Source organism: Corylus avellana, chromosome ca7, assembly GCF_901000735.1.
Source record: "Corylus avellana chromosome ca7, CavTom2PMs-1.0".
NCBI lineage: Eukaryota > Viridiplantae > Streptophyta > Magnoliopsida > Fagales > Betulaceae > Corylus > Corylus avellana.
This window is the reverse complement of record NC_081547.1, coordinates 12,490,684-12,506,742: the sequence shown is the minus strand read 5'-3', so window position 1 is coordinate 12,506,742 and position 16,059 is coordinate 12,490,684. Positions and strand designations below refer to the sequence as shown.

Genomic DNA, 16,059 nt, shown 5'->3' with positions numbered 1-16,059 from the left:
TGAACTTGACACATGTCCGACCTCCTCAAACACATGTCCGAGTCTCTCATAATTTAATGTTATTATTGTGAAAGAAAATTACAAGGCCATTTTCTCAGTACACTTGTTACCAATCATCACTTCATAAGTTCAAGCTGCAGTTAAAAAAAAAAAAAGTGAGATTTTTCATGATCACCCCAATGGGATTTGGTATGTGAGAATCTGGTGATCATTGTAGTAGTTTGAATTAACATTTAATATTATATCAATTTTTGGTTATCTTAATCTTTCTTCAAAATCATAGAAAAAGAAAGAGAGAAAAAAGAAAAAGAAAAAAAAAAATCTGGGTTGTAATAGCTTAGAAGCAATCTCTGACTATTTCATGAAAGCTATGTATAGCTTACCATGTCCCGTTAATTAAAGAATGCAATTAATGAAATCAAAGACGTGTGAAGTGTGAACCATTATTTATTTTTTTTTTGGGGGGGTTGGACGTGTGATATGTTGAAAGCTAATAATAATTTATTTGATTTTTTCTTTACACCACCAACTTTTGAGGAAATATTTTGTTTATTTATTTAGAAAAAAGTCCAGCGAACGATGAGTATAAATTTAAATTAAACGAAAAAGGAAAAGGAAAAAACGGTGATAAAAGATAATAGCTAGTATATTGCTTTCTGACTTTCTGTGGCTTTGGATTCTTCTGGCAATTCGTGCCTGCCAGCTTTTCTTAGGCATTGGCTGTGCATATGTTGGAGTACAATATACGACAATCTGTTCAAAAGAAATAAGAGAGTGGGTAGGAGAATTTTGGGCTCGGAGAGTGACTGAGAGGGAGAGAGAGAGAGAGAGAGAGAGATGTTGGAGAATTGGAGGGTCGTGGTGGTGGTCTTCAGCATCTGCATTTTGGGATGGAGGCCCAGTACAACAAATGGTGCCACAGATCCATCAGACGGTCAGTGCCTGGCCCCATCTCCATTCCATTCTGCAAAGTTTTAAGTTAAATCTGCATTCTTTTTGTGCTTATTTTGCTTGCTTTTTCTGGGTTCCGTTTGGTTTGCAGTATTTTGTTGCATTATAGCTAAAACGAAAATGAGTCTTTGTAGATTTACCATTTCTTTTCGTATATGCATATAGGAAGTGTTTGCAGTGATTTTAGAAGCAGATATAGGGTGTTAGAGTTTGCTGGTGAAGAAAGTTGCTTCCTTTAGTTAAAGAGCAATCATTGTAAGACGGTTAAATGGTCATATGAACTCATGATTAGGAAAAACTTATGGCCTACCTATGGTGATGTGAGCTGTTGCCTGCATTTTTCTCTTTTTATTTGCAAGTGATTCGTTTGCTATAAGTTCTGGGTGTTGACATGATTGGTAGGTAGGTTTTGCTTGTGGTGGCATAACTCTATATATCTTAACCATGCTAACTGGGAATTCTTTTGCTGAAATTTAGTATTTTGCTAGTCCTGCCAATCTCGATCTGCATACCCTTTAATCTAATCAAGCTAGTTTCTTGATGCGCTTCGGAATGGGTGGCCATTTGCCAGAACTGCGACCATTTTACTGACGGATTAAAGGACTTGGGATTGACCTTTTCCTCTTTCGGGTGTCATTTGGTGGGTCTTTGAGAGAGAGGTGGAGATCTACACAAAAGCTTTAGGCCTATAGCTAGATCTTCACTAAATATTTAACGCATACTGAAATTGGCATAATAGCCAGGGATTAGGACCAAAAATTTCATTTTAATTGGTATAGATTGTTAGATATAATTGCTGGGACTGAAACTACAGAAAATCAAGCTTCATTGAACTGCGACTGATGCTTCAAATGATTGCCATAAAGATTAGATTGAAGATGCCATGCTCCTGTCGTTTGCCCCTTGGAATTGCAAATGTTAAACATTCAGGGGATACCGGAGCCTGCTAGCTTGCCTGTGACATACTAAACTGCACACTTAGAGTTAATATGTCGATTAATCCTCCTGGATATGTTGATTGATCCTGCTGAAGGGATTGATTGTTCTCCTTTATGAGTGCACAGGTGTTGCTTTCTGGACCTTTCAGCTTTATAACCCCCAAAAATGTGCTGTTCTGTTTCGTGAATAAGTAAAAGTGCACTTATTGGAAGAGGGGGAAAGGGAAAGCTGATTTTGAATAAACTCTATGTAAGGAGAACAACTGATCAGCTATTATTAATCACCCAAAAAGAGTAACAAATGACATTGTTAAAAGATTTATATCCCAAGAAGAACGCTATATCTTATACAAGAGGATTGACCCTAGAAAGTGAGAAGGTCTTAATGTTCAGATTATTATGGTCAGTAGCATGCTTGTATGATACCAGTACATACTTCAAGCCACCCGCTCTCCAATGGCGTTCACAACAGCTAATTACTTGTTGGTTCAAAGATGCTAAGCAAGTTATTTAAAGCTTAATTTCTGACATTTATCTCAAATTGTCAATTGGAACATGCTGTGGATGCTTATTATATCTTTACTCCTCAGCTAATGCTCTAATAAAATGGTAATCTATTACATACATAACCTAGCTAGCTCAGCCAACATCTCAATGTTGACCTTTAGAAATATCAAGAAGGCTGCTTGAATAACATTATTGTGATGTAAACATCATCATTTCAGGGATATGCATCTTTGTAACAGTGGGATGATAGTGTACTGTTTTGTACATTTTACAAAACTGCTATGGAGGCAATTTTTGACCAGTCCGCTATTGATGCAAACTTATTGATATATGATATTTTTATTCAACCTTTGGCATGTCTGATGAACAGCTGCTGCTCTAAGGGCCATGTATATTGGTTTAAATTCACCTACTCAGCTAACCCAGTGGAGTTCAACTGGTGATGATCCATGTGAGCAGTCTTGGAAAGGTGTTATATGTGCAGGCACACGAGTGACGGAAATGTGATTCTCTATTAGCCCTTTCATCCCCAATACATTTTGTCCTTAAGCATTGCTATGAGTGCTGATCTTTTTATGCATACTCTATTATTGTTTATATCAGTAAATTATCTGGGCTTGGACTTTCTGGGAATATGGGATACCAGCTTGCAAGTTTGACATCGTTAACCAACCTGTAAGATCAAAGGTCTTATATGTCATCATGACCATTCTTTTCAACACTTAATTATTTTGACTTGGTGATTTGAAAATTTTGGCAGAGACATGAGCAATAATAATCTTGGAGGCGAGATACCCTATCAGCTTCCTCCAAATGTGTCTCAACTGTATGCTTCATATGCACACTTGTTTTCAGTTCTTTCGTTTACTCTTTACTGTCAGATTTATGGTGATTTACAAAGGCTATTGTATGCAGGAATCTTGCTTCCAATAACTTTAATGGAGCTATCCCTTACTCCATTTCTTCGATGGTTTCTCTTAAATACCTGTGGGTAACTATGTTTTGTTTATTTCTTGACACAGATTTTCCCTATATCAAACTAATTTTTCCCCTTTTTGTGAGTGTAGAAACATCAGTCACAATCAGATTCCGAACCAACTGAATGACATGTTTGGACAACTTACCTCTCTCTCCACATTGTGAGATCTCCTCTTTCCACTCTCCCATGTATCCAATAAAAAAGTAATGTTGATGTCTTTCCACTTTGGCTTAACTGAAGAGTTCAAACCAAATTCTCTCTCTGTAGTGGCATCCTTTTCCTTCCCTCTCCCTTTTTTTTTTTAATTAATTAATTAAATTTTAATTTTTAATTTTTCTTCAAATATGCATTTAGTGATTTTTTTTTTTTTTTTTTGAAGATTTTAATTTTGACCACATTCTTGGGCAATCTGTTGTTACTTATATATATATTTCAAGTTGGTTTTACTTGAAAGAGCAATGACATTCTCCATTCCCTGCTTCAGGGATCTCTCTTTCAATACCCTCTCGGGCAACCTCCCAGAGAGTTTTAGCTCCCTCTCAAGTATGACCTCAATGTAAGTGTTGAACAATTATCTACTCTTGTACAAGTACTTGGTAAATAGTCTTGAAACTTCCCTGGTTACCTTATCTATCTTTACACAGGTACTTGCAAAACAACCAGTTTACAGGCACTATTAATGTTGTTGCTAATCTTCCCCTGGAAAATCTGTGAGTAATTAGTATAGAAGTCCGGATTAGTAGGAAACTCGTATATTTCCCTTTCCTCGGAGCAACCTGTATCTCATCCTGTTAAAGTATTTGTGTTTACTCTTTGTAGGAATGTTGAAAATAACCATTTCAATGGCTGGGTTCCTGAACAGTTGAAAAACATTAATCTGCAGTAAGCATCTGACAGTATTGCCAATTGTCATAACAATTCATCATTTGAAAACAAAGTAGTTCTTACAATTTGAATCTGAATAATCTTCGTGACAGGAAGGATGGCAACTCATGGAGCTCAGGGCCTGCACCCCCACCTCCACCTGGCACGCCCCCAGCCAGAAGACCTATTCCAAATCACAAATCTGGTGGCAATAACAGCCCATCTGATGGTAGTGCTGGTGGTGGTGGCAACAAGTCGGGTATAGGGGCTGGTGCCATAGCAGGAATTGTGATATCCATCTTTGTTGTTGGGGCAATTGTTGCATTCTTTTTAATGAAGAGAAAATCCAGGAGGTCATCTTCGGACATTGAAAAGCTTGATAATCAGCCCTTTGCTCCTCTTGCTTCACATGAAGTGCAAGGTAAGGTCTGCATCTGCATCTTACATTTTTTTTTTTTACGAGTCAGCATCTTACATTTCAGTTAGGCATCATTTGAAATTCACTCCTATCATTTGCTTCAGTTAGCGATTTATGCTGTTGCATTAGGTTGCTCTATAGTGTATATGTGACTATCCTGATTGGAAATAGGGAGATGTTTACTGTTACTCCCTCCATCCCATTTTGGATCTTCTTATTTTTTCTTTGGGATGTCCCATATAGATGTTTACTTTGAAAAAGACTTTCCTAGATTGCCCTAATCATTTTAAAGTAGAAATGAACGAAAGAGGTGGTTCAGGAAAATAGTAGAGGGGCAGTTTCTGACACTAATGGCTTTCATATGAATTTATTAAATGGCGTCCCCTTCAAAAGTTGAATTTAAGAAGACAGACAAGCAAAATGGGATGGATGCAGTGTATATGCTACTAACGCCTGTAGTTTTTTTTTTTTTTTTGATAAATAATTTATATTAATTCAAAGCTCAGGTGGGTTTTACCCTAGGACACAAGGAGTATATAAGAGAACCCCTAACTCATAGAGAAAGAACATAATGCCTGTACTTTTTTTCTTGTGCCGATTAGATTTATTTTTACCATAACATAAGTTGGGTTTAAAGTTTGTTATTTCTATTTCAATTTTAAAATTCAGAAGAAATGCAGATCTGAGAGTGAAAGATATTAAATATGCCAAGGAAGTGGTGTTCAAGGAAATAATGCATACTTAAATTGAGTCTGATGCCCAAACTTTACCATAAACTTGTATCAGTGAATGATATTTTAAAGATGAACTGATGGTTAGCCTATAGAATCAGCAATACCAATTAGACGTTAGAAAACTATCAAATGTACTTGTTAGCCTGGTTTCTAGTCAAACCTATTCAGACTTTGTCAAAGTTTTCAACTTCTTGCCTACCAGGTAAATTTTTACTTCACTAATCTGGTTTATATCAAACTCATGCTATTATCTTGGCTTTTCATCCTCAAGAACTTCTGCTTCAATGGATTTGGTCTTTATCTTGATCTGACTTTCAATGCTCATTGTCTTTAACATCATTTTGCAGAAATGAAGTCTATACAAACTTCATCCACAATCAACACAAAGGCTTTTGATACTCCTGCCACAATAAATCTTAGACCCCCACCCATTGATCGTCTCAAATCATTTGATGATGATGATTTCTCACAGAAGCCCATTGTTGCCAAAAAGGCCAACACTGTTCTCATAAATGTGACATCATATTCAGTAGCTGACCTGCAGATGGCTACTGACAGCTTCAGTGTTGACAACCTTCTTGGTGAGGGAACTTTTGGACGTGTTTATCGGGCTCGATTTGATGATGGGAAGGTAGAGTTCTTAACTACTAATTTCATTTGCCATGTCAGTGGTTCAGTCTCACATCCTTTTGTATTGATATTTATGTTTCTAACTGGGAAGTTATAGTTTCTGTTATGATGTTACTGATCTCTTCATGTTTTACTTATATTTGACAACATTAAAGGTTCTAGCTGTGAAGAAAATAGATTCATCTGTCCTACCCAACGAATTGTCTGAAGAATTCACAGAGATAGTTTCAAACATCTCCCAGTTGCATCATCAAAATGTTACAGAGCTAGTTGGTTATTGTTCAGAGCATGGACAGCACCTGCTAGTCTATGAGTTCCACAAAAATGGCTCACTGCATGACTTCCTGCATCTATCTGAAGATTATAGCAAGCCGTTGACATGGAATTCCCGTGTCAAGATTGCTTTGGGAACTGCACGTGCATTAGAGTAAGTTAATAGTGGATATATGGGCGAAAGAGATCCGGGTTCCCATCAAAACTGCAAAAGAAAAGAGATTTACATGATTTCTTTTGTTCCTTGATTTTTTTTTTTTTTTTAAATAAGTAATTGAAATTTTATTAAAAGCAAAAGGGTACAATCCAATACACAGGAAGTATACAATCCCCCTTCTATTTTCTCTTGGATCTTACTATCATATATTCACCTTCCAGGCCCTCATTTCTTTCCTTTTATTATTTCTGCTTCATGATCTTCTTCTTCTTCCCTTCCCTGGTTTCTTTTCTTTACTTTCATTATTTCTGCTTCATGATCTTCTTCTTCTTTCTCTTTTTCCCCCTCTCTATTCTAAACTAAGGCCTGTGTCACAACAGCATCACATTTTGAGTGAATTGAAGGAAAGCATAAGCCTTTGCTTCTATTATGGATGGAAACAAAATGTATATATATAAAACTTACTATCTGTTGATTCTGAGTAATTGTACTCTACGAACAGTGACATTTGTCAAAAGTACATCATACTGCCCTTTACTTCAAGTTTTGTTATGTGTTCATAATTTTTAATGGTAGAATCTTGTATCAAGAGACTGTTAAGTTTATTTGCTATGTCTCTCCCCCAAAATGGTGCTTATGGGACTCAGTTTCATTACCTGAAATACCATTTCTTCTTTTTTTGACCAATGAGCTATGTCAGAGCTCTTATTGTTTCTATTTCTAAGTTTATCAAATGAACCACAATTTGAAGGCACTTCATAGGCGACTTATATTTGTGTGATATGTGGCATATCATCTGTGTTTGGCATTTTTATTATATTTCATTTTATGTGAATGGTGTATCCGGTTCCGCTATTTTTAAACACAAGTGGAATATTATATTGTCAATTGTATATATTTATCTTAAACTCAAATATCAAAATCTAGGAGCTCCACTATGTGAGCTTTAATTTGTTATACTTTGCCATACCGAAAAGAAGTAAACTGGGGCAACCAAGATTTTTACAGAGCGTAGTACTTATTTTTCTGTGATACTTGTCAACGTGTTTCCCTATACTCATGAAGGAACTGTTCAGGTACCTACATGAAGTTTGCTCTCCATCAGTGGTTCACAAAAACATAAAGTCAGCCAACATATTACTGGATGCAGAACTCAATCCTCACCTTTCAGACTCTGGCCTGGCAAGCCTTGTCCCAAATGCAGACGAGGTAAATTTTGAGCCACTTTTTAGTAATTGGTAGTGTGAAGAATTTTATGTCCCACTAGCATTAGATAACTCCATTGGAACTTTTCATGATCTGAGTTTTCGTAGCACAATTTGTTTCCAATGTCAAGATGGGGCATGTAGAGTCTGCTGCATTTGCTTCTGTAATCCTTTACTCTATTGTTGACTGACCACCTATGTAATCCATCAGAATGAAATTTTTCTTGGTGTTGATGACATGGACACTTGGAGATGGTTTAAGGCTTGCCAGTTCTTGGTCTTTCCAACCATATCCACTATTCAAAAGTTCCATAATACAAGTGCAATAAATTGTAACAAGTACTTAGCTGTTCACCGTCATTTTTAAGTGGTTCAAATCCTAGGTCATCCCTTTCAGTGCAGATTGAGGGAAATTAATTGTAATTTGTAGCAGAAATAAAAACTCAAGTAGTCTTTGCTGATGCACTTTGCGAGTCTTTTGCACGACCACTTTAGTTCAAGTACTTGAATTGATGGTTAATTGTGTGGGCAAGTGCTGAAATGTCTTTTGTTCTCATGTGCAGGCATTGAACCAGGATGCAGGATCTGGATACGGTGCACCTGAGGTTTCTTTGTCTGGTCAATATACTCTAAAGAGTGATGTGTACAGTTTTGGAGTGGTAATGTTGGAGCTTCTTAGCGGGCGTAAACCATTCGATAGGTAAAGCATTTAGATATGAATAATGTAATGATCTGATTAATATAATAGTTCATGTTTCTCAAGATAATGAACGAATATGGTAATTTGCAAATTTTTATTTTTATATGAAACATTGTTTGACAGCTCGAGGTCAAGAAATGAGCAATCCTTAGTTCGATGGGCAACACCTCAGCTCCATGATATTGATGCTCTTGGAAAAATGGTTGATCCAGCACTTAAAGGGCTCTACCCGGTTAAATCGCTCTCCCGGTTTGCTGATGTTATTGCTCTTTGCGTCCAGGTAATGCATAAGTTTAAATATGGAGCCTAAATTCAAAGATTATACGTATAGGAATGAAACCTAAGTGTGCTACTTTACCATCATATATTCTATTGAATAGCTGGAAAACAGAAACGATATAGGAACAATAATTAATTTGTACTGATGTTAAATTTCTAACCCTCATTTTCATTGTTTGGGGCAGCCGGAGCCCGAGTTCCGACCACCTATGTCAGAAGTGGTTCAAGCGCTTGTTCGGTTAGTGCAACGAGCTAACATGAGTAAGAGAACAATTGGAAGTGATCAAGGAGCATCATTCCAGAAAGCTGACAACCCAGAAACGCAGGAGTGATTCCATGCTTCAAAAGCTGCAAAATTCTTGTTTGATTATGACAGATGAGAAAAGAAAAGTTACCTGGATGGTGCTTTTGCTTCTTTCTTTGTACCTGTTTTTTTCTTCCTTTTTTTTTTTTTGAGTCCTTGGATGGTGATTGTACTTGCTGAGATACTTCGGCTTTGCTGCGCCATCCGATACAAGAAGTAGAAGCTTGATACGATATGTTTGTTGATATTAGATGTTGGGGGCTTTGTATCATTACTAAAATATTTGAAAAATTGAAATGGTTGCTTTCCCGATCTTCCATGTGCTGCAATCAGATTCAAAAGCCGGGTTATATTTGATCAAGGATCACTTGGTGGTGCGAAATCTATGTTAATTTAGTGGAAAGTCTCATTATATCAACACATGGTTGAGATGAATTTGGAGCCGTCAACGTTTGTCAATGTTGCAAGTGGAAAGTCGATGAAAAGTCCATTAGCCAGTGTTAAAAATGTTTTTATTTACAAATTGATTGATTTAAGTGATCCACACAAAAATGACTCCCTTATCTTTGTCAACCGCTTGACTTCTCATCTTTGTACTTGGAAAACTTAAGTTTACCATTCTCTTCTATTTTCCTTGTACAGTCCCACTGAACCAGCCCTCCTCCATTTTTATCTTTGGGTGGAGAGACCGTGTTAGTTTTTACTTTTTAATGCTCTAAAGCTGAAAAAAACCAAAAAAAGAAGGGCAAATGAAGGGAGAGAGAGAAGGATTACAAACATAAATAAATAGCAAAGGGTTGGGCAACTCAACAATAAGCCTGAAAATAGATAGATTCATCCCTGTCAACAATGACCAGGAAGAATGGTTGGGGTGAAATGAAGAATTGAAGAGAAAATTAAAAAGACCCATAAACTGTAACTATTACTCCAATTACATCGCCTTTTGCCATCATCGTCAGACTAGATTCAAGTTTCTCTTCTCATAGACATGGAGATAGAGCAGATGCCGTCAACCAACAAGTTTTTGACCTTAAATCTTTCAAATGAAATGGAGAGGATCTAATTCCAAAAAAAGAAAAAATAGTCCCTTTGGTGCAACGAGTAAATTACAGATTTGACTGCCACATTGAAATTAGTAGACCTCAAAGAGAAGAGGAAGTGGACACGCTTAATTGACCGTAGTTGATTAGGCCAATAAAAGCCACTGTGAATCAATTATGGGGAACTAGTGATTATATTCAGACCACAACATGCGTATATGAAAGCTTAGATTGCAATTAAAAGGACTCATCCATCCATCAGTAGAGGTGTCCATTTGATTTGGATCTCGGCGTAAAATAAACCAATAAAAGCTTGCACATTTCTAGTAAAGGTTCCACAGCCAAAGAACAAAAAGTCATGGCTTGAGATTATAGTAAAACAAAGCTGGATACAATTTCACGATGACATGGCGAAACCCGCACAAGTATATGTTGGTGGTCTATAAGTTATGCAGGCGAGTGATCAATTACATGATCCCAGCAAATTCAATTGATAAACATCAAGTTAACAGCGCCCAAAAAGCACAATGCGGTTTTTGGAGGGGAAGGAGCAAAACAGCTCGCTCAGTTGTAGACCATATACTTGGGCGTTGCACTGAACTTCTGGTATCCCTTTATCACTTTGTTCACTGCATCAAGGAAGTCTTTCTCTGTCACAGTCTTCCTTCGAGCTCGAATGGCATACATTCCAGCTTCTGTGCACACGCTTCTTATGTCGGCACCTGAGAGAAACTCATGTCAGAATATCAAATGTCCAAACATACCCCTGGCTTAGTGAACAAATACAAACCAGCGGGGCCATGGAACACTATGGGATAGCATCTTACCATCAAAAAAGGTCAATGGAAAGGCACACCAAGGATATCTCACAAATTAATCCATATAATAATAATAATAATAATAATAATAATAATAAAGCATTTTATAGCATTGTCAATTAAATTTTAACCCTAACAGTATAGGTAGCCATATACAAAAGTAATTCTTACCAGTGGAATTCGGACAAAGTCGAGCCAAAAGTTCAAATCGGATATCTCTTTCACAGTTCATTGTTCGGGTATGGATCTTAAATATCTGCGTCCTACTCTCCAAATCAGGAAGGCCAAACTCAACCTTACGATCTAATCGTCCGGGACGCAGAAGGGCTGGATCTAAAGTGTCAGGCCTGAAAAAAGGGGCAAACAAAATCCAGAACAAAAGTGAGCGTAACGTTAGATGCTTATGAATAACTACAACCCAAAGAGAGACCAGTACTATTTTCAAACGAGGTTGACAAAGAGCCACAAGTACAGTAACATCACACAGGAAAAGTCATGATAGATAGCCAACTTAACAAACCTATTTGTAGCCATAAGAACTTTGATGTTTCCACGTGCATCAAACCCATCAAGCTGATTCACAATTTCGAGCATAGTGCGCTGAACTTCATTGTCTCCACCAACACCATCATCAAAACGTGCACCTCCTATGGCATCAACTTCATCAAAAAATACAATACATGCCTTTTTTGATCGTGCCATCTGCAGCAGATGTACCAGTTAGATGTTTTAAGTCCATAAATAAAACAATAAGAATATCAAAGAGAAATTTTGAAACTACTGATCATGCACAATTAGTAACCTGGAATAGTTCCCGAACCATCCGAGCTCCCTCACCAACATATTTCTGAACAAGTTCACTCCCGATAACACGAATGAAACAAGCATCAGTTCTATTAGCCACTGCTCTAGCTAAAAGTGTTTTACCCGTTCCTGGAGGACCATAGCAGAGGACACCCTTAGGAGGATCAATTCCAAGCTTCACAAATTTCTCAGGATGAAGCATGGGCAGTTCAACAACCTAGAAAAACAATCTATATCAGTAATTGATACATGCCAACTGTCTAGATTTCAATACCTGAATCTGAAGTCACTAATTACTAGCATATAATGAATATCCACACTCTCACCAAAAAAGAAATACACCACAATGAAAAATTAAATGAAAGCAAAAATGCTATATACGCACTTCCCGCATCTTTTCAATCTGCTCCTTGCATCCACCAACATCATTATATGTAACATCTGGCTTTTCCTCCACTGTCATCATGGTCACACTTGGATCAATTTTTGGAGGCAAGGGAATCTGGATCTGATATTTATTGCGATCAACACTGCAATGACAAGTTGAAGGTCAGTCAATCCAAGTAGAACTAATACTGTATTCCACAAATGCAAATGAGTACAACTTTTTTTTCTTAATACTATATGTCTCACACACATTCCGTAAAGAATATACAGAAAAAGATTTGTATTAATAAGCCAACAATTTGGGGAATTCTACATCACACACATCCATCTTAAAGGGATACTCCTGTTCTTATACAAATTATGATACAAGTCAAGATATTAGAAAAAAATTAACCAACAATCTCCCCTTGGCAACAAGCTCCATGCAATGTTTGGAGAATGTAAAAGCAGAAAAGAAATAATTGGAATTTCTAAAAGAGAGCATAAAAAACATTCATTAATAAAAGTTCAAAGCAAATCTATGAAAACCTACCCCACACGCATGCCTTCTTCTATGTCAGTCGGGGAAACTTTGTCACCAAGCCCAACAACAAACTGCAGATGAGAAAGTAGAAATTATATCAGATCAAAATGTTACAGGCATGAAATTATGAGTTAAACATGATAAAGATCACGTCTCTGTACTCTCAATAAAAAATGCCAGTGAAATTATCCATATAAAAACCCATTGTAGCATGTTTGCAAGGCATAAAATATAAGATACTCAAGGCAGTTGAAGAAAGGCCGGGCATCAAAAGACCAATTGATCCCAAAAATAAAAATGTAGTAAACTTAGTTTTTCAATTGTTCATATTACAACAAAACAGAAGAAAAGGCACTGACATTTTCTTGGTAAATTTAAGGTTAGAAAAGAATTCAAATTATGAAAATAAAAAAGGACAGGACTTAAGAATTAAGGAAATTTTTCTGGTGGGTTAAGGAAAATTTTATATTTTAAATTAAAAAAAGGTACTACATATAGTAAAGGAACATTAAGGATAAAATTTACCTTTGCAATTTGTTTAACATTTATGACATATTTGGCATCTTCAGTGTTTGGATTGATGATCTTTGTGCATCTTGCCACCTGGTTGACAAACCAGTCGATGCTTCTCAAATTGGACAAATAAAAAACTTTATTGCTAGACAGATCATCAAGCAAAATAACACACCTGCAGAGGCTGCTCCTCCTGCATCATCTGCTTATCAGATACTAGATCCCACTGGCTTGGTGCAGCTAAGCCAGTGTCAGACTCCTTAATACCTATAGTGTAATGCAGATAAAGATTACAACTTTAAGTTTTCGGAAACTACAACAGCCAGCCCATGCAGTACAGAAATGGTTCAAAAGAAGACAACAAAAAATACACACATAGGACCAAGTTGTAGCACAAAAAAACATATCAAAGAAAGCGATAGCAACACATCCTAGTAACTGAAAACAATCCATTGTTATCAGATAGTCATACAACCATTGAACCAGGAAAAGCAACAACCAAGTAGATGGATGCTAAGAATCATCAAAAGGAATTGATGATGCATATTAAACAATATGTTAAACTCAGTTATAGTATTTTTTTAATAACTCATACGCAAAACTGAAAGCCATTCATCAGGTAATTAAAGAAAAGATGAAATCGAGGCAGAGCATGCTGAAGAATACATGTAGAGAACAAAATAACTATAGTTGGATTACAGTGCTACAATATTCCACACCTCTTTCACATATAGTTGTTCGACTTTTATCAAATTGAAGTGCTTTTTGTAACGTGTACTTATAATCATCTCAAGCATACTATCTTAAACCATTAATTCTGTACAACTTATAGACCAATCTCTTTACAAGTCAGTTAATAAAAAAGAGAACGGGAAGCATACCACATAAATCGTTGACCTTCTTAGCCATTTCCTTAATTTCTTTCTCTACTTTCTTGATACTTGTAGAATAGGGACCCAAACCCTGCACAAAACATTAAGATTGTAAAATATCATCTCAAAACAAATAAATAAATATATTAAATATAGTAACTCAACCCAAGACAGATGCACCCAATAATTGGAGAAGAGAAGTTTAGAAGTAATGTAAAATATTAAACCCATGCAGAATTTGAGGTATGTATATATTAGGAGGCAACAGAAGGGAGGTGAACCCCTGAACAGTCTTAAAGTTGAAGAAATGTGAAGATGACATGCTCTCGGAGCAGGGTATTGCCTTTTTCTTGTTCAGGGTCAAAATCATAGGATTTGTTTTTGATAAGTAATCTAAATTTTATTAAAAATGAAAGGGCGCAACCCAAGTACATAGAAAGTATACAAGAGAAAACACCTAATTAGAAAAAGAAAAAAAAAATCAAGAAAATCATAGTATCTAGTAATATGAAGAAAATCATTGGCAGTTTTCCACTGGTAAAGGATTTTGAAGAAAAAACCCTTTAGATCCACCGCTGTTCTCTTGCAATCATCAAAGCTACAATAATTTCTCTCTCTAGATAAACCAAATCAAACAAGACGGAATCATGTTCCACACTGCTACACTTTGAGAAGAACCTTGTTACCCTCTCCATCATGCGAAGAGATCCACTACCCTCATAGGCATAGCCTACATTACTCATGGGTGGTAAGGGCATTATAAAACGATTGGACATCAAACAACCCTCTTAGAAAGGGCCCATCCACAAATGTCTTCACCAATCCATCTTAGTCTGATAGAGTACAAAAGATCATAGAACGTGGTGAAAGAAATCCACCTCCCAATCCTACACCACCATGATAAAATTGGCGTTCCATTGATGGGAGTCACTACTAAGCTGGGGCGAAACTACGGTGGGTTTAGGAATATTTATTGGGTTAAAACTATTACCCTCATGAAAGATTGCTCATAACCGAGCAGAACCTATAGTAGAGTCCAAAATTCCAGCATACTTAACATCATTGCCTGCCAGCCTGAACCCCTCCAAACAAGCACACAAAAAAGGCAGAGAAAGAATAACAGGAAAACCCAATCTTGAAGATGGACAAAAGGGGTCGCCTGATTTTAAACTCTTGCTCAATAACAAATGTAAACTCTTGTAATATAAAAATAGCAATTAAAAATTCCACTAAACATTCTTATATTTTTAATTTGGAATCAAAAAACAATAGCAGCAACGACAAAAAGCTTCAAACTTTTCTTTCAAAATCAAACATATACCGGGAATCAAAACATTAATAATTGTTGCAAAGCTTACAATTAAAACTAATGCGCATGCTATATGAGCAAACAACGAGAGGGAACAACGCTAAGAACAGCTGGATTTAGTTGTGACAAAGCTAAGAAGGATACCTAAAACAAAACCAAACTGGGATCCATACTAATTCGTACATCAATCAGCGAGCCTATGGATCTTCAAGAAGTGGATCGAGAAAAACGAGGAAAAAGCAAAAATTAGGGTTTTGAGTTGAGAAAGAAAAAACATACATATGTTTTAAGAAGAGCGATATCGTCCTCGTCGAGTGGGCGAGGGTTCTTCTCGTCTTTCACATCATCTTCGGGCTCCGGCGCCATCGAGATCTGCCGATGCTTTCTCTGTTTTCTTGCGAGTGAAGAAGAGAACAGCTTTAGCACTTACAAGAAAGAAACCGCAACTACGTTTTCTTTGCTCCACCTTGGCTGTTATATAGGCCGCCTGTCTCCGTGGCTGTTTACGTCTTTTACTCTTTATTAATTTAATTTTATTCTTTGGTTTTTTCTTTTGAGTAACTAATTTCCCCGCTTAATCTACCAAAATCGGTAATTAAGTCGTGTAAAAATATATATAATATTAATATTAATAAATTTAATCATATCTCATTAAACCAACAAATGAAAAATCCCATTGGGCGTGTTTCTTATTTTATTTTAATTATTTCCATTTAGCTCTCCTTTTCTTGTACCAAAGAAAAAAAAATAGATAGAGGGGTAAAGTTCACTTAATTCTTTAAAACTATCACCCCAATAATAATATACCCAAAAACTATCAATTATAACAATTTACCTTCCAAACTACCAAAACA

The 16,059-nt window shown here is 36.5% G+C and overlaps 2 protein-coding genes across 2 annotated transcripts; one reads left to right on the top strand and one right to left on the bottom strand.

Annotated features, from left to right (window-relative positions):
- The first annotated feature begins 674 nt into the window (after positions 1–674).
- On the top strand, positions 675–9,258 carry LOC132186964 (protein STRUBBELIG-RECEPTOR FAMILY 7). The gene is made up of 16 exons (XM_059601093.1): positions 675–934; positions 2,767–2,899; positions 3,000–3,071; positions 3,157–3,222; positions 3,312–3,383; positions 3,464–3,535; positions 3,860–3,931; positions 4,020–4,085; positions 4,195–4,257; positions 4,353–4,660; positions 5,739–6,022; positions 6,177–6,448; positions 7,528–7,660; positions 8,220–8,356; positions 8,480–8,636; positions 8,821–9,258. Exons 1-16 carry the CDS (start codon positions 838–840, stop codon positions 8,965–8,967), a joined length of 2,151 nt encoding a protein of 716 aa, XP_059457076.1. The 5' UTR covers positions 675–837; the 3' UTR covers positions 8,968–9,258.
- Positions 9,259–10,272: 1,014 nt separating this feature from the next.
- On the bottom strand, positions 10,273–15,655 carry LOC132186965 (26S proteasome regulatory subunit 7A). Its single transcript, XM_059601094.1, has 10 exons — positions 15,485–15,655; positions 13,906–13,987; positions 13,200–13,291; positions 13,037–13,114; positions 12,521–12,582; positions 11,987–12,131; positions 11,600–11,818; positions 11,318–11,499; positions 10,969–11,144; positions 10,273–10,701 (listed from the first exon to the last, which is right to left on the bottom strand). Exons 1-10 carry the CDS (start codon positions 15,569–15,571, stop codon positions 10,544–10,546), a joined length of 1,281 nt encoding a protein of 426 aa, XP_059457077.1. The 5' UTR covers positions 15,572–15,655; the 3' UTR covers positions 10,273–10,543.
- Positions 15,656–16,059: the final 404 nt, after the last annotated feature.

What these genes read in the sequence shown, in the direction of transcription:
- LOC132186964 (XM_059601093.1), top strand. Translation starts at nt 838, where the DNA reads ATGTTGGAGAATTGGAGGGTCGTGGTGGTGGTCTTCAGCATCTGCATT. An exon ending in TGCTTCACATGAAGTGCAAG is followed by an intron (nt 4,661 to 5,738) that starts GTAAGGTCTGCA and finishes ATCATTTTGCAG; the next exon opens with AAATGAAGTCTATACAAACT. An exon ending in TTGTCCCAAATGCAGACGAG is followed by an intron (nt 7,661 to 8,219) that starts GTAAATTTTGAG and finishes TCTCATGTGCAG; the next exon opens with GCATTGAACCAGGATGCAGG.
- LOC132186965 (XM_059601094.1), bottom strand. Translation starts at nt 15,571, where the DNA reads ATGGCGCCGGAGCCCGAAGATGATGTGAAAGACGAGAAGAACCCTCGC. An exon ending in TCGCTCTTCTTAAAACATAT is followed by an intron (nt 13,988 to 15,484) that starts GTATGTTTTTTC and finishes TGTTTTGTGCAG; the next exon opens with GGTTTGGGTCCCTATTCTAC. An exon ending in GAAGAAGGCATGCGTGTGGG is followed by an intron (nt 12,132 to 12,520) that starts GTAGGTTTTCAT and finishes TTGTCATTGCAG; the next exon opens with TGTTGATCGCAATAAATATC.